Source organism: Typopeltis vanoorti, chromosome 14, assembly GCF_054136105.1.
Source record: "Typopeltis vanoorti isolate ZY-2024b chromosome 14, IOZ_Tvanoo_1.0, whole genome shotgun sequence".
Taxonomy (NCBI): domain Eukaryota; kingdom Metazoa; phylum Arthropoda; class Arachnida; order Uropygi; family Thelyphonidae; genus Typopeltis; species Typopeltis vanoorti.
The window spans coordinates 65,054,994-65,074,264 of NC_143562.1; the positions used below are offsets into that span (position 1 = coordinate 65,054,994).

General features: G+C 35.3%; 1 protein-coding gene across 6 annotated transcripts in view; it reads right to left on the reverse strand.

Moving 5' to 3' along the window:
• The window catches only part of LOC150099548 (uncharacterized), a 569,663-nt gene that overhangs the window by 92,294 nt on the left and 458,098 nt on the right, over positions 1-19,271 (reverse strand). For all 6 annotated transcript variants that reach the window (XM_090403425.1, XM_090403424.1, XM_090403426.1 and 3 more), the window contains one exon: positions 5,181-5,251. In XM_090403425.1, the coding sequence (XP_090259551.1) occupies positions 5,181-5,251 (71 nt within the window). The remainder of the gene's footprint in view (positions 1-5,180; positions 5,252-19,271) is intronic.

Sequence of the window (19,271 nt, forward strand, 5' to 3'; positions counted from 1 at the left end):
TATTTTTTCATAGGGGATCATGGCATGCACGGCATCGATGTTTTCAGGTGTGATCTCTGTGGAAGGTCTCCCTGACCTGGGAGCATCTGTGTCTCAGGGTGCTCAGCATTCAACTTTGCCACCAATCTAGCAATTGTTGATTATAGTGAGGGCACAGTTCCCTAAAGTCTCACACAAAGTTTGGTGAATCTCAGTTGAGGACTTTTCTTGCAGCACGAAAAATGTGGAGGCCCGCACATGTATGTCTTCAAATTTCTTCAAAATCTCAAAACGTCTTCTTACATATCCTAAATGAAAAAAGAATAAATTATTACGAATTAAGGAAACATGGGCGTTAAAGGGTTTTAAGATATGTACTTCCTTTTGGTTTATATCAGTTACTTTAATATCATTTTTGTTCTAGGTGTTTATCAGAACTTTTCAGTCCCCCTCCCCCCCATACAGCTTGTTATGTTCAATTGATCCTTGGGCCACACCACTAGTGACTTCCTCTTCTGGGATATTGCACCCCCATACCCAACTTGCCGATATGTGTCAGACAGCCAATCTTCAGTTGAGTGCACTAATGTATTATCCAATCCCATCTGTTCGAATTTAAATGCCAGATTATTATTTGGCAATCTATCATAGGATTTAGCAAAATCTAAATATACCACAGTGTACGCATCTCATTTTCCCAATTTACCTGTCTGGCTGTTATAATAAATTACTATATTGCTAAAACACAATTTTCCTTTAGTAAACCCCATGCGTTCATCAATGAGGATACCTCAAGACACATGGTGATATATCAACATGTCCTAGATGCTGATTGATATCGAGTTTGCTCAATTCTTCATGTATATCTCTCACTCACCATCAGTGTTCCTCCTCCCTCCCCACTGACCTCAAGTTCTGCAGGATGTTATTTTCACGAGGCTCAAATACCTTTATGACATGTTCATTTAACATCTTTACTATATCTGACTCAGTGGATATCATTCACTACAACCAGTATAGATAGTTAATGATCGTTTATACCGCCTGAAAAAATCTCTCAAAACAATTCAAAACAAAAAAATAATATGCATGCACATCTTCACTCCACATGCCTTTAATTCATTTTTCAGTGAACTGTATTTTCGATGAACTGTTGTTTTTTGATGAATTGCGTTTTCGATTAACTGCTGATCGGTGAATTGCCTTTCAGTGAATTGCTTTTTTGATTAACTGTTGTTCGATGATTTGTTTATTCGGTGAATTCTTGGATACCAAGAATCCTATATCCATTAATCAAGTCCTGCTGTATTCTATTGTTAATCAACTTACCCAGTACCTTAACTACAACTGTAGATATACAGACTGGTCTATAATTGGTAACTCCTGTCCTAGGGCCATGTTTGTAGAATGCAAAATAGTACTACACCACAATCATGGTCTCAAGAATTATTTTCATTATAGGTATTATTTCTGGGAAAATTCCCATGTTACTCCTCTAAGTAAATATTATTTTTATGGCTATTTAGCCTATTTTTGTTTAGGAGTACCCCTTTTTTTTTTTTTATAATGTCATTGGCTTTTTACTCACGTTTTAGGGCATTACTTACGTTTTATATGGACAGATATGTAAAGAATATATAGGAGGAAATATATATATATATATATATATACAGGGTGTTCGGGATAAATTTGACATATTTATAATTAATTATATTTTTCCGTAAGTTACATGTATTAACACACACTTCTCTTCATTTAAAAGTTTGGACCCTTCTTCATTCATATACAAGATGTCAGAAAGGATGGATAGCTGGAACCCACCTGAATCATGGAAGAGAATAACTTGTATCATGATGATTCGTGCCCGCCATCAAAATAAGGATATTACGACTGCTGCCCAATGCTCCCTGAATACAGTAAAAACAATCAGGCATGAACTAGAGACTTGCAATGGTGACTACGACGATGTAGCAAGAAGAAAGATCCCTAGCAGACGATCTGATTGCGTTCGTACAGCAGAATTCCTCGCAAATCTGCAGGAACAGGTGTTGAAGAACCCTGGCATTGGAATTCGGGCTTTGTTCGTGGAGTTGCTAACTGTAGTCAAGCCCTGGATAACAAGGGTAGCCAATGGTAGGCCGTATGTATGGCAGCAGGATTCGGCCCCTTGCCACACCTCTGGGAAAAGTCAAAAATGGTTGTCTGAAAATTTCTACGACTTCACCAGTCCAAATGTTTGGCCTCCAAACTCCCCAGACCTTAACCCCATGGATTATTTTGTATGGGGCGCAGTTGAAAAAGACACCAATCGCACTTCCAGTAATACAAAAGCCCAGTTAATGGATAAAATTAAAACAGTTTTTGCAGCCCTTCCCAGGGAGACTGTAGCATCAGCTTGTTCGAGGTTCCGAAGCAGAATTGAAGCTGTGATCGATGCTAATGGTGGTTATTTTGAGTAAATCTTGTTGATAGTATTGTAATTAACTCTGCCTGTAATGTTTTTTTGTCAATTCATTAAATTTAATAGATACAAAGAAAATTTTCTTTTTCCTTACGAAACTGTCAAATTTATCCCGAACACCCTGTATATATAGGAAGAAAAAAACCGGACATACCTTTGTGGGATTGTTGCTGGCTGTGTTCTTTTTCAGTGGCATCCCGGCATATGGTGATATACATTCATCGTTGAAGGAAGGAAGTATGACTGAACAGAAGGAGGGTTGGAAAAGTGGGATCTGAATGATGTGGGAGAATTATTGGTGAGGCAAGAGGTATGTGAACTTTTTTTGAAAAACCCAGATTTCTTTATATTTTTTAAATTATTAAAGGTGGGCAGAGAATACTTTGGGATGAGGGTGAACATAGAAATTTTTGGGGAAGGAGAAGGATATTATGGAACAAGATTAGGGGTGGTAGAAAGAATGAGAGCCATTTCAGCAGTGCATCGTCTTTGGGGCTCATAGGGAAAGTCATAGTTTTTCACTTCCCCCACAAGCCCGAAGTTGACGCACTGTCAAAATGGCTCACACGCCGTTATAAAAACAATATAAAAAAAAAAAGCCCATATTATAAAAAAAGGGTACTCCTAAACAAAAATAGGCTAAATAGCCATAAAAATAATAATTTCATAATGTAATAATATGTTTTAATTTGATATTATTATTTTATTTATTTTCTGTGTTATTATTTAACGTCATTGGACTGCACCTTTGTAATGTCATTTTCTTATCAGTCGTAATACCGAGTTTATTGTTGTTGCTTGAGCTAGTTCTTCATGCACAAAACTTGTGATTATTCTTAATCCTTTTAGTCTACAGTTTTACTCCCCCCTTTTCTCTCAAGGCTGTAAGTAAGCTATTTCACGTGCTCGAAGTGTAGACTCAGGAATTGTTTCTGGCTGGAAATAATTCCCTAAACTATCTTGCTGTATTTCTCTTGTATTGATCCTTAAAAATTTATTTTTTATTTGAACTGTGCCATTAAGGATCACATAAAAGAATTGTTTATCTTTCCCTTACATGCAAGAGAAACAATCAGCTAAGTACGAGAAATATCTCTTAAATTGACTCTAATTCAAGCAACTCCTAATTCTTAATATCAGTCAGTCGTGGCTATCACTATTCCTTGGTCACACAGGTTCTTTAATTTTATGAGACAGTGCATTGGTAAGGCAAGATCACACAACCTATTAACAAAACAAACAGGTTTATTCATTCTAAGACAAATTAATTACAAAATTTAAACTGCACATATCAAGTGTCTGATTCAGCCTAATGCAACTAGACAACAATGAAGGCAATACAAATTACGAGTCTAATTCTCCATACGATCAAGCATTTTTGCTTAAGCTTTAAGACAAAGACATTAAAATTTCACGTAAATTTTCAGACACGTGGATAGACTTGAACACTTTACATTTACTCATGTTATAAAGAGGAAAAATGTAAAGCTTTTTAACCACATTCAATTTCTTTGCATTACACAACATTAGCAAATTCCTTAAAACTATATAATACTTATTCACATTCAAGCAGAAGTATGGCTTTCCGACTTCTCTAATATTTTCTTTGCTAATCGACAATAGAACCAACATTTGTTGCTTAATTTTCACAATCTAGGAATTAACATAAAACATCTTACTTACAATCTTGCCAGCATTACATATAGTCCTAGATCCTAAAGGTATACGGGCACATTCCGCTTCCTCCAAAAAAATTTCCGATTGGGTTCTAGGTTACGGCAGCAATATTACAGCACACTGGTAAATCATTGAAGAATCATCCAAAAGACTGTCTCCACTGCTATCTAACATCTCATCATCGTCGGAACTCTTTGCTCACAGGAACGTGACTGTCCCCGTCCTTGGAAAAGGCTTGGCACTGGAAACAACTTCGAAGCGAGAGCCCTTTTGCACCAAAATCTCTGCCTTTTATCTCACTCTCCCGACCTTGGCCCTTCTACAAATTAAGTCCCCCGGATTTACTGAAGAGTTTTTCTCCACCACCCATGCTATCGTTGAGTTTTGGCGGGAAAACCCATAATCCGGTGACCTTGTCACTAGCCTTAGGTCTATTTGTCTAATCCTGTCTAATCTGAGCTTATTCTTTTGTCTTTTACAATTCTAATGGTTCTTATAAATTTATTCTAAAAATTTGTTACCGGATTTAATACAGATAAAGTGAGTTAAACATTAATTTAATTACAAGTATTTTATGTAAATTTTATTTCCCATGTAAAATTGACAGAAAAAATATTACTATTTTTTTATACAAGATTTTACAATAATATGAAATAATTAAAATGAATTTCCTAACTATTAAACATAATTCAAAACCTGTGCACAAAAAAAACTGAAAACAATATATGAAACCATTTACCATTTTCATGCACTTTTCAATTTTAACTTCCAAATAACCTAAAAAATTCACTTCACAGGAATCATACAGTACTGGAAAACTCACAGCGTCTCAAATATCACAGCATAACAAATATCACAGCGTCTAGAAACTTGCTCATAAGAAGATTATGCTCCACGCTGTAAGCACATCATTCTGGTTTCACAGGTTTAGTTTTATACTTTATGGTCAAGCCTTGTATAAGTTAATTATAAAGGAACTAAGCAGTAAAACAAATTTCAAGATTTTGAAAAAATAAAATTAAAAATACCAAACAGTAATAATGTAATTATCAAGAAAGCATACCTTATGAAGATATAAAACCAAGTCTCGCAGTGTAGCATAGAACATCTTCCATCCCCGTTTTCCCAATGGAGCTAAAAAACATGCAATAATGAACTGTAGTTTATATGTTTAACAGAATGTGGAGATAGACTTAAACAATAATTTTACCTAGTAATGAGATTATTATTTTCTCAGACATCTCCATGGAGTCAAAGACTCACTGAAGAAAGCCTATTCTAACCACTGTTCACGATACTTATACCTGTTGTTGAATTCATTCACTGAAGAAGCACTCAACAACCACCTCTGGCAACCCAGTCTACCATTCACCACCTTCTAAGAAAAAAAATCTAGTCTTAACACCCTTGATAACAACAATTTTACAGAATTCCCAGGGGGGGTGACCACTCATTCTTTCCATTCCTGTCATGTATCGAAAAAAAGTCTTCAGTATGAATCCTATAAAATAGGTCAGAGATACAAAGTTTTTCTTTAACTTATTTTGTGTAATGGCCACCTGAAACTGTAATTTTTTTCCTGTTTCAAAAACCATTATATTACTAATGGTGTCTATAAATCAATAGACAGGATCATTATCAATTATCTATTTGGAAAAAAATAAACCATAGGAATTATTTCTAGGAAAAATTTTGAAAGTTATATACCCAGAAGTGTACTCTGAGGTTTGCTAGTATAGTAATTTTTAGATTTTTTTTTCCCTAGTAAATAAGGCTGATAAAATATTTACAGGTGAACATCACAGAGACTATGTGAAGTTACTTTAATATTTTAAGAGAAATCTTCAAGATGCATTAATTTGTAGGGCACAAATATTTTTCATTAATGTTTAGAGTATGTGAATGTCTTTGTCAAGAACAAAAATCATGAAATTCAAAACGTTAATGTGAAGGGAACAAAAATTTTGTTCAGGAAGTGACATTTGAATGGTATCAAATGTCACAAAAATTATTACATTGTTGAAGAATGTTATTTAGTGCTGAAATTGAAAGGCAAATATTCTACTGATGTTTACATTTGATGTAATAACTGTAACTGAAGCAGCTAGGCAATTTTTATTCTTTCCTCCTGAGTTTTGCTGAAGTCAGGCTAAAGAACTGATTCTGACTTATTTTGAGTTTGGTACAACAATAATTGTATATTAATATTTTACATGTTAGTTGTCTTTTCAAAGTAATCACATTTATTTACAAAGAAAATGAAAGACTTAGAACTAAGAAAACAATGAAGTATGACAACAACTAAGGAATTCATAAGTCATTATATCCACTTCGTTTACAAAAAACTTATTAACAATGATTTTATTTATGCTGCAAATGCTATGGTTTACAGGCATTCTTTAGATATGAAACTAACAGAATGCCTTATGGCTAATTGTTATCTTCTACTCTAACATTGATTTCCTTTATAAAACTGCTTGATAGATTTTGAAGCAGTTCTGCAGCCCAGCCCTTAGATAGTAAATTTCCTCTCATCCTTAGCTTTCATTCCCTATATCTCTGCTCTTTGGAAGAAGCCTTCCCCCATACTATTTTCTCCATTGATTACAATCCTCAGGTCTTCAAGAAAGAAACACATCAACATATTTCTTTCTTCTTTCTAGTCCAGTTGTCCACACACACACACACACACATCACTGTTGTGTCATAAGTCTTAGAACCCTTCTTATGTGTGGAGATGATTTATATATAAAGACCAAACCTGATGGTAACACATCAGACTGGATTGGTTTGTTTTGAATTACATCTAAAACAACTAAGTCCATGAGGTCATTGTATTGTGTTAATTAATTTCATGTGTCCGTCAGACTAATTAGCTTATTTTGCACAATGAAAAACTAAGCTGAGGATGCAGAACCAAGTCAGCTCTGTAGAAAGACTAGCTAACTCACTTTCAGTTAAGAAGTCTTTATAGAGATTCTCTGCATCCAGAATCTTTCCAATCAAAGGGCACTGTTGATACCAAATGATCTATTAAGACTGTTTCCTGTTCAGCATACTTGCAGAATGCAACAACTGAAAAAAAAAAAAAACATCAGAAATTCAAAGCAGACTTTGAAAGAGCCAAGTGCGAAAAAAAATTTCTACTCCTACTCAAATGGCTGTCAAATCTGCCTTTCCAAGGCTACTTTGTGTGAAACTTTTGCCCATCTGTTTCCACCTTTCTCATATCCATTTGGTGCTATTGTAACATTATCCATAGACATGGCTGACCTATTGGCATCATTTTTCTCTCCCATCTCCTGCAATGATGACTAAGCCAAAATATTCCCCCATCTACCCACACGACCAAGAAAAAACTTGGCATTTCTCTGATCTCTTGTAAGGACATCAGAAGAATCCTGAACAGCCTGGATACCCAGCAATTTTCTGATTCTGATGATATTTCTCTACTGTGTTTAGAACTTGTGCTGCAGCACAAGTTTTAAACACAGTGCAGTTAAAGAATACCATCAAGTTTTATCACCTATCCTATACTGTTTTTATAATTGGGGAAAGTTTACAATGTTTATTATATTTGACAAGAAATTATATCCTTGTTTTAGTCCTATACAGGAAAAACGTACTAGATCTAAAAAAAAAGTACTAAATTTTTATTTGCTTTCATTTCACTCTGTTTAGGGCATTTTACGATATTACTACCTTATTATCATAGATGAACTCAATGTAAAACTGCTAAATTAATACATGTTTAACAAATATGAAAAGAAAAAAAGTCAAAACCCACATCTTGTATCACATAGATGATACAAGATGTATCATCTATGAGTCCAAGAGCTGCAGTTGTCAATCATCATAACAGAAGTCCCAGTTGTAACTCTAGCACTTCACATGTGTATTAATTACCATATAATTTTTAGTCTCATTTTAGTGTTTAAAATAATGTAACGTTAAATTTTCAGTTATTTAATATGCTATTTACATATATACATGGGTTCCAACCCACAAAAAAAATATGGAAGTATTTCAATATTTTTATCAGATTTTGCTAAATTAATTAACTCTTCAGAAATAGTAAAATCTGTAGCTGATGAATGTTTCAATTTTTCTTTTGTCAAAAGGAGTCCATTCATCAAAGTTTTTTTTTTTTTTTTTTTTTTTTTTTGAGATTTCAATCCGTGAATCTAAAGGATTTTTTATAAGATAATTATATTTAGTGCGTCCACGCTGTATTTTCTTAGCAATTTTACTATCAGGAGCAATTGTTTTCAACAGAGTTGGAAGAGTATCCATAAGCCACAAAAGCAGATTGTGTTCGGAATCCAGGGCCGTTCCATGGGTTTGTTCTGCCGGAGTGCAAAATTTTTATGTCCCCTCCTGCTTCCATTAAAAATTAAAGAATCCCGAAGTACAATAACAAGTTATGAATCATTTTATTATACTGCACATTAAGAGGAATGTATATTAAAATAAAGAAAAAACACAAACAGTAAAAAAAAATTATTTTTATATAATAAACAAACATACTCCTATAATGTAACATGGAACATGACAAGAAAAGAAGAAGAGACTCTCAGAATAACTCAGTGTGCAATAGAATGTAGGATTTGTAACATCAGCAAAATGGAACATGTTAGAAACATGGAACTAAGAAAGAGATCAGGCATAAAAGATGTGGTAACTGCAGTATATGAAAGCAGGATGAGATGGGCAGGTCACATAGCCAGTCTCAGGGATAACATATGGACATAAAGAATACTCAACTGGCAACCAAGAATAAAGAGAAAAGCAGGAAGACCACCTACAAGATGGGAAGATCCACTCGTGAAATCTATGGGTATAACATGGAAAAGAGAAGTTCAAGATCGAGATCGTTGGAGGCATCTTTGTGACCTGCACTCATCGAGAAATCCTGAGTGAAACATAGGTCCATCAAGAAGAAAACTCAAGAAACTCCTAGAATGTTTGTTCAGTGTGCTGAGAGAAGTGATTAAAGTAAGTTGTGATGAAGCTCGTACCATTTATTTATCTACCCAGTGACTCAGCCCCTCACTGAAATCTCTCACATTTGAAGGTGAAAAATATGCACAAACAGTTCAGTGTGTTATTTATACCATATTTTTTTATGAACGTGTTCGATTATACTGCTCCTAAATTGTGCTGCCCCGATTCATTGCACCCTGGTACGGAAGGGGCCTATCTGCATCAAATGCACATAATCTTAATTCTGCCTCTTTAATTTGTTTTTCGACTGGTATTTGGAACTGGATTTAAACAAGGTATTATACTTGGTGTGCGTCTTTTAGATTCTACATTCTGCTAGTATTTTGGAGTGTTTGCATAACGAATCAATAGGCATTTGCTACCATTAATGCTTATATCACAAAATTTACAATGCAGTGTATCCTTTACTTTTACCTGAAATGATCCAGAATTTAAGAATGGGATCCTCCAACCATTCTTATTTGAATTTTTGCTTACATGATTTTTTCATCTTTTTAGATGAACCTTATAAACCTGAATCATAACTATTATCACTTTCTCTTTTATCTGAATTACCTGTGTCAGAAGTGGTTTTTTGTGAGTGGGAAGGGCATTGAAATCCACTTTCAATGGCTCGTTTATGTACTTTACTGACTGATGCACTGCAGATTTTCCTCCCTGAGATTTAGAATCAAATTTAAATTTAGAAAGTTTTTCTTGCCACTTGTCCATGTTTAAAACCACGCTACCGGTCAGAACATATATATATATATATATATATATATATATATGTCCAAGTTTCCATGGATGCGAAGTGCATATTAAAATTGTAATACCATTGATATTACATTGAAATATATGATGGATACTACGAAGCATATGAGGATGCGTAATTGATCCATAATGGTCGGTAAGGTGGTTAAAAGGAAAATAATAATATTTTCGATGAAGAATTAAACAAGTTTTTTGTTAATAAAATTAATAAAAACACTGACTTCTTATAACGCGCAAGAAGGTTTTGAACAGCGAAGAATATGTTTTCATTGGCTAATGCCAGTCAGATTGCGTGAATACAGGATCGGGGTGGGGGGGGGAAGACTAGTGAACAGTGAGAGGGGTAGGAAAAAAAGAGAAATCATATTCTTGTGTCACTGAATGTGACATATGTGGAGGTGAGAGAAGAAAAAAATCTTAAACTCATTATTAAACTCTCATGTTGTTATTATTATTATTCGGAAGGAAAAAAGTACTAGATGTGGTCACCTTGGTCCTATACCCAAACATAAGCATGAGTAACTTCATGACTACCTACTTTTATATAGAGGCTAGTTGGCTTCATGATTATCTGTTTGTATATATCCTCATAATGCAAAAAAATTTCTAAACAGTGACATTTCCCACAATGCAAATAATATTTCAACTTTCACTGAGGTCTCATCAGTAGGAGCCAAACTTCTTCATTAATTTAACCTTGGTATCTTCTTAGGTCTGACTTCTACTGATGAGATCGCAATAAAGGTTGAAACTGGTCTGGTTAATGCCCCTTCGCTAATTTTTTTGCATTACGGGATACCAAGGCAACTGATGTAAAGTTAACAGCCTCAGTATACAAGTAGACTAGTCGTGAAGTTACTTCATGTTTGGGTATAGGATTAAAACAAGAATATATAATTTCTTGTCAAGTATAATATGTCTTCATAATCTTTCATATTTATCCAGTAGCATATTATTACAAAATATTACAGTGATATTACTGTAACAGTAAACAAAACTGATTACTATAATAAAATTCTAGACATTGTTAATGTCGTACCATCATTTTTTATTTTGGTTTAACCAATAAGAATACAATTTGGTCGGCTAAATCCCAAATTGCCAGCCCATCCTCGTTCGTTCAGTATCCAAGTAGATACCCAACAGGGTGCACCACGAGAAGGTGAGGATTGGACATTAGGTCAGAAGCCCTGGTCAGTTCTCCGCATTCCTTTAAAGGCTATGTGGAGGTCTCCTCTCAGTTATACAGCTATATGGTGGTATAAGAGTCTTACAGTGGCTGCACTGCATAGTTCAGAAAGCCTGGACAGAGGGACGAATTCCCAATGATTGGAGTAGAGCTCTCAAAGTACCCATATATAAAAAGGGAAATAAAACTGAATATGAGAATTACAGAGGTATTTCCCTACTGAGTGTTCCTGGCAAGATCTATGGAAGTATACTTGAGAAACGGTTGAGAAGAATTGTGGAAGAAAAGCTTGGTGAAGAACAAGCTGGATTCGGGCCAAATAGAGGCTGTCAGGATCAGATCTTCACTTTACGACAAATAGTCGAGAAAGCATGGGAACATAACTGAGATCTGTATTTAAGTTTTGTCGATTTGGAAAAGGCATATGACAAGGTGCCAAGAGAGAAGCTATTCAATACACTACAGTTCTATGGTGTCAATGGGGCATTATATCAAGCAATACTTAGTCTTTATTTGAGTTGTAAGTCAGCAGTTAAAATTGAAGGAAGTACAGGAAGATGGTTTAATGTTAAATCTGGTGTGAGACAAGGATATACATTATCCCCTCTGTTATTCATTATCTATATGGATCACATTATGAAGGAAAGTGGTATTAAACATGATATCAAAATTGGAGATGTTAATGTCAGCTCTTTGCTTTATGCAGATGATGTTATACTTCTAAATAAATCTGCTACAAGTCTGCAAGATTCTCTGACTAAATTGAATAGCTGTTGTAAAAGATATGGTATGAAGGTCAGCAATAAAAAGACAAAGACAATGAAAATAGGCAGAATCATTGAAAATGTCAACTGTGTTGTGAATGGAGAACCTGTGGAACAAGTAAAACATTTCAGCTACTTAGGCACGATTTTTACTGAAGATGGTAAATTCAATATAGAAATAGACAACAGAATCAGCAAAGCTGGTACGGTAGGAAGTCAATTGAATAAATTCATATGGAATAAGAGAGAAATTAGTCGGAACACTAAATTAGCTGTATACAAGACAGTGTTCAAACCAGTTTTAACTTATGGATCTGAGAGCTGGGTCAGAAGTAAAACATTTGACCAAAGACCAGAGAGTGTAGATATGAGAGTTCTGAGAAAGATTATAGGCGTGAACAGATGGCATCAATGGCAATATCATATTAAAAACGAGGATATTAGGAAAGAACTTGACATCGTCAACATCCAGGAATGCGTTAGCAGAGCTAATCTCAGGTGGTATGGTCACTTAAACAGAATGGGCAAAGAAAGATTAGCAAAACAAATGTTCTCTGCCAGGTTGGCAGCAAAACGACCCAGAGGAAGACCAAGATATAGGTGGATTGATACGGTACAAAGTGCCTTAGACGATAGAAATATAAGATCTGATAATGTTGGAGTCTTGACAAGTAACAGACTGATTTGGAGGAAAATTGTAGATAGGAAGTTAGTAATGATGTAATTTTTTTTCATGTAGTACTATCATATCCTGTACACCCCTTGAGGTTACATGGCAGGAATTTGATGATGATTATGATGATATTGTTAATGATATAAACACAAAAAAACTGAAGGTCCCACTCCCAATGTTATAAAACAACTTGAAAAATGTGTACAGAAACTCAAAGAAGATAAAACAGATAAATACACTATAAAAAAAAGAGTCACTTCTTGTAGAAACCATTACCCCCCTCTCCACCATCACCACCAATATTTTCAGACAAGACACATCACATCACTGCTATCCACCTCAACTTTCCTAACAATGCTTTACACGATTTTTTCCATCACAAGGGTGGAACCTATGCATTCATGTCATCCCTTGCCACAGAATGGCAAACCTTTGATTCTCTCTTTATCATCTGTGGTAGGCTCAAAATTTCCTTGTCTCATTAATCACACTGATCAGCTGTACTTTTCCACTTCCAGTGATCAAGCCTGGCACTGAGATTTTTGCTGTCAGTGACAATCTTTAACAAACTGTCCATCTCTCCAATTCCATTTATCTCTTCTTAAAGATTTCTCATGACAAATACACTGTAAATGTCACTACCCCTCTTGGTAATTTAGACTATAACTATCCCAGTCTCCTTTTCAGTAAAACTCTTCATCCAGCCACTTTCAGTCTGGAATCCTTTGGCATTATTATTATAATGCCAAATGAGATTATGATTTGCATGATTATTTGCCCTTCGGCTGATTACTGTGTTCACTCTTTGGATACAGACACCTCCTCCATTCGAATAACTGAAATAACTGCAACCAGAATGGAGGTCTTCATCTCCCATTACACCTAAAAGTCAATATCATTCTCCAAACCTTGTTTTGGACCAAGTGTGCTAAAACAGTTCAAGAAAGGAATTCTGCATACTGCAAGTGGCTCAAACCCAGAACTCTAACTCCACCAACCCACTTAAGCCAACAAGACAGCATGCAGCAGCTGAAAATAACCTTCACATTCAAATCTAACTTTGAAAGGGCAAAGTACAAATTTGTGTCTTACTCAAATGACAGTCAAGCTTTCAAGTCCCTCAGAAAGGCATTAGGTTCAACCTCTGTCCATCCATGTTTTTTTCTCTCTCTCTCTCTTTTAAGTCCAGCTGGTTCCACTGAAACATGATCAGATCAGATATCTTTTCTTGACACTTCTATCCTCTCCTGGCATAAGCATATCAGATCACATCTATAGCCTCCTCTAGCATCCAAAAAAACTAGACATTTGCTTTTCCTTTCGAGACATTATTCTCACCCTGCAACTCTAACACTGTACAAATCTACCCTACCCGAGAATACTGTTCTCACATATGGATTAACATGCCAAAACTCTCTAAAAATGCTTGATGCTGTCTAGAAGAGGAAAAATTCAGTCAACTTGTGACCCATCTCTCTTTCTCTCTCTCCCTCTCTCTCAAAGGCTTGCCCATCCCATAAGAGTGCCGTTTCCACTTTGTGCCTCTTCTACAGGTATTTTCATGGGCACTATTCTACAGAATTGGCTTACATACTTCCTCCATTTACCCTCAAACTCATAAACATACAAGGGTGGTCTGAAGTTCTCAGTCTTGACCATAGATGGCAACATTATTGGCAAGATTTTTTTTTCCCTAAGTTGGTACATCTGTCATAAGCATCCATGCGAAATTTCAAGTCATTCTATAAAGCAAAAGTGTTGTCTGTATCCCTTGAAACGGATAAAATTGAGTATCATGTGCGGTTATAAAATTCTTTGTAAAAGAAGGTTTAACGCCAAAAGAAATTCATTTGAAGTTCGTAAAAGTTTATGGTCACTCTTCTCCTTCATTTTTGACAATTAAGGAATGGGCTGCCTGGTTTAAATATGGCCATACCAGCCTTGAAGATGATCCACATGAAGGCTGTCTAAAAAGTGTCACAACACCAGAAATCATTAATCAAGTGCACAATATGGTATTGGATGACCGGCGAGTCAAAGTGCGTGAAACTGCTGAGACTATAGGCATTTCAAAAGAACATGTAGGATATATTTTGCATGAAGAATTGCAAATGGAAAAGCTTTGCACAAGATGGGTGCTGTGCTTGCTCACAGCAGATCAAAAACGCACTCGCATGAAAATCTCTGAACAGTGTTTGGAGCATTTAACAAGAATAAAACTGATTTTGTGCATTGATTTATTACTATGGATGAGACTTGGATTCACCATTACACACCTGAATCCAAACAGCAGTGAAAATAGTAGTCAGAACCTAGTTGTTCAGCACCAAAGAAGACAAAGTCGGGTCCATCAGCAGGAAAGGTCATGGCATCGGTGTTTTAGGATGCTAAAGGCATTTTGTTTATTAATTATCTTGAAAAGGGTAAAATAATAACTAGGGAATATTATTCCGATCTTTTAACCAGACTAGACGAAAAAATTTGTAAGAAAAGACCGGGTTTACAGAAGAAAAAAATCATCTTTCATCAGGACAATGCAACTGCTCACAAAGGCATTTTGGTAATTTAGCAATGAGAAAATTAAGGGATCTGCACTATGATTTGTTAGAACATCCACTCTATTCCCCAGATTTAGCTCCCTCTGACTTCTATCTCTTCCCAAAACTAAAACTCTTCCTTATTCAAATCAAGAGGTGATTGCAACTGTAAAAGGGTATTTTACAGATCTTACTGAGAACCACTACAGGGACAGGATAATGGCCCTGGAGCATCGCTGGAATAAATGTATTAGTCTTAAGGGAGATTATGTTGAAAAATAAAAATAATTTTGAAATTATAAATTCGTTTTTTTCATTGTTAGGCCATGAACTTTACAAGCAGCTACTAGTCATCATTCATTCACTGTCCAGCTCCAAATACCAAATCAACTTCTTGTCCTCCTCTTTCATACCTTCAATCTCTGTGCTGCAGAACAGTCTTTCTTCTACAGTTTTCCCCTGAGGACTACAACCTTCAATTGTTCAAAAAACAACTCAATGGGTCTTTCTATTTTTATTCCTTGTATCTACTTGACCCTTGCCCACACATACACACACCAATGATGTGTGTATGTGTGGGCTACTCACAGTTCATTGCTCACTGATATTCTATTCAGTGTCTTCTACACTATGAAAAATCTCTAGCGTTGCATTCTTCTGGGACAAAACCCTTACCAACTTTTATATCTCAATCATCTTACTCCTTCTCTCCTATCCAGTAAAATGTGAAGAACTATCAAGGATTTTATTTATTTTATCCTCCCCCTCATGTGTGCACACACACACACACACACACACACACACACACACACACACACACACACACACACACACACACACACACACACACACACACAGTGAAAGTTAGTCGGCCAGTTTCATTGAGATGACATCATTTTTTCTCCAGGAAACTCAGATATTTTTCTTCCCTTGAAACAGGAAAATTGGCTAGAAGAACATACATATAATTTATAGACATAATGTACTAACTTGCTTCAGTCATAATTCCAAAATAATAACACTAAAAGTAACATCCACCAGACACTGCAAATAGTACTCTCAATCCAACCTGATATTTATCATTCCTGAGACCTCACACTAGCTTAGGTATTCTTTGAACTCTTTTCAAAATGGCATCTTCTCAAGTAACAAGCAACTGAGCATAGTAGACTAAATACAGCCTAATATTAAGTTATGGAAAATCTTGAGACTCAACATGTAGAAGGACTGCAAGTTTTCCTAAATGAAAAAGAGGAAAGGAGTATATGCATAAAAAAAGCTATGGGTAGGATTTGAAATTAGCGAAAAGAAGCCTAATATATATATATATTAAAAGATAGTGTATGAAAAATGAGGAACCCAATACTCTGGCATTGTGAGTTGTGAGGAAATCTAGAGAGAAAGCCATCCAACAAGAGATGTAGTATTTGATCAGAGAGACCACTAGTGATCCATTTTTAAAGGTGAAAAGTGGACCACAAAATGGTAGTTTGGTAAGTAAGCCTATATGTCAGACCTGAGCAAAAATCCTGAAAATGACAAAAGTAGCCATATAAACTTCACTAAATGTTTTCCATGACAGAGGTGGATAATACTGATCAGAAGTGGATTGAGAGAGAGGCAGAATCCATAGGCAATCACTAATTAATGAGCCTCTAGATGCTGAAGAAACTCCTGTTGAACCTTAACCATTATTTCTGAAAGAAATGAAGCAAGTACAATGGGACAATAGTTGGATAGCTGAGTTTTTCTTCATTTTTGGAATGGACTTAATACAGGCTTACTTTCATGCTGTGGTACTTATGCTGGAAAAGTAGGAATGATTGCAAAGACAATATAAGATGGGTTTTAGTACTTAAAGCACACACCTGTGTGAGAGTAGAGGGGAGAAGATATCATGACATCAAGAGAAGATCTGTTGACACCAAATCTATTTTAGATTCTCATGATGACATTTTATCGAAAGCATGAAATATAGTGTTCTTGGTATAATAGAAAGCAATCTGCCTAATTAGCTATGAGGGAATTCAAGAAAGGAAATGGATAATGCTAATGAGGTGAATGTATGGCACTGCTAAGAGGACCAGAAAGTTCAAACGGCATTTGAGTAGGAACTTTTTTTTTCTTCAAAATCAGACATGGATTTGAGGATAGCTTTTTGCAGCTGCTGTGAATTGCAGAGCATGCTGAGTGTTGAAGCATCTGTGTTATGTTAGGGTTTTTTTGGCTTGGAAGGTGTTAGCACATTTACTGGAAAAGCGAAGTTTCAATGATTGTGGGAATCTTCAGTGGAATGGGAACAAAGTCTTTGTTGAGATTCCAGTAAAAATTAACTCAATGATTTGGTGTCTGGATCAATAAAATCAACAGACAGGAAAACCTCAAGAAATAGCAAAAATTGTAAAGATCATTCCATTGAATAGCATTATACTGCTAAAGATATGAAGCTGCCAGTGTGAATTTGAAATTCTATCAGGTTTGCAATTTGTATCAGATCACTGTTGGTAGCAAATATTGTGGCATTTCATCCAGTGTTATCAGTGAAAATGGAAAGTGAATCCAGAGATAATTATGAAGGCAGGAGTCTCTAAGGAAAGTAAGTTTACTTGGGCAGTACAGTATTTATTCACAGATAAAAATTCTAAGAGGTTAAAGTAATTATCAAAATCTGAAAAACAACTGGGAAAGCATAACAGAAGAGAAAGAAATTTTCAGAAAGAAGATTAAAACAAAGAGGTGTTCTGTGGTATGGGATTTCAGATGTTACAAATGTACAAGTAATCACCCTTGTAATATAAGGAATCACACATAGTTTGAAGAGATCACTGTTAGTGTGCGTTGTTTCAAGGATACTTGCGACATAAGGCTGAATGATATAATCACGTAATCACAAGAAAGATATTTATTTAACCAAATATTTATTTAACCAGTCTGGAAATAGCAGACCATCGTCAGTGGTAATACAAGAACAGTTTAAAAAATACAAGCTAGAATACTAACAATAGATCGTTAAAATTATAACACGCCGTGTGATGTTAAATCACTAAGTATGAAACGGAATATTTTGAAGTACAAACATGATTGAATTTGCTATTGAAAAAAAAAAAAAAATTAATGAGTAATCTTGATTAGACTTTCCCAGATTTTTGATATAGATATACAGTCATTACGATTCAGGTTGGGACGATGGAGCAAGGCCTCCACGCTTTCCTTGAACAAACGTTTGAACCTATAACGGGATCTATGTAAGAGGAGAGTCTTGGACCAAAGGATGCTGTGGTTAGTTTCAATCCCGTGTTGAGCCAATCCAGACTTTTCAGGTTTGTTGGGAAGAATGGATGATTGATGTTCTTGGATTCTTTTTTCAAGAGAACGTCCAGTTTGTCCAAAATAAAAGAGATCAGAGTTGCATGGAATTTGATAAACTCCAGGAAGAGATAAAGTTGAGCGTTTGTCTTTAGGAGAAGGAAAATGAGAAGACAATTTGTTAATAGGTGAATACATAGTTGTTAAATCATATTTCTTTAAAATTCTTGCGATAGGTTCTGAAATACCGGATATATAAGGAATAGGCACTCGACGTGTTGAATCTTTGTTGTTTTGTGGTGGATTATAAGAATCGAGAAGATGTTGAGTACTCTTTTCGGAAAACCCATTGAGTTTCATGTGTTGTTGGATAGTAGAAAGTTCTTTCTGTAGATAATCAAAAGTAGAACAATTAGTTTTGGCTCTTCTGTTGAGGCATTTTAAAATTCCTGTTTTTTGACATGGATGATGGGCTGATTCTTTAAGAATATAAAACACGTTTATATTCTTTAAGAATATAAATATTTTATATTCTTTAAGAATATAAAATATTTCAACACGTCGAGTGCCTATTCCTTATATATCCGGTATTTCAGAACCTATCGCAAGAATTTTAAAGAAATATGATTTAACAACTACGTATTCACCTATTAACAAATTGTCTTCTCATTTTCCTTCTCCTAAAGACAAACGCTCAACTTTATCTCTTCCTGGAGTTTATCAAATTCCATGCAACTGTGATCTCTTTTATTTTGGACAAACTGGACGTTCTCTTGAAAAAAGAATCCAAGAACATCAATCATCCATTCTTCACAACAAACCTGAAAAGTCTGGATTGGCTCAACACGGGATTGAAACTAACCATAGCATGCTTTGGTCCAAGACTCGCCTCTTGCATAGATCCCGTTATAGGTTCGAACGTTTGTTC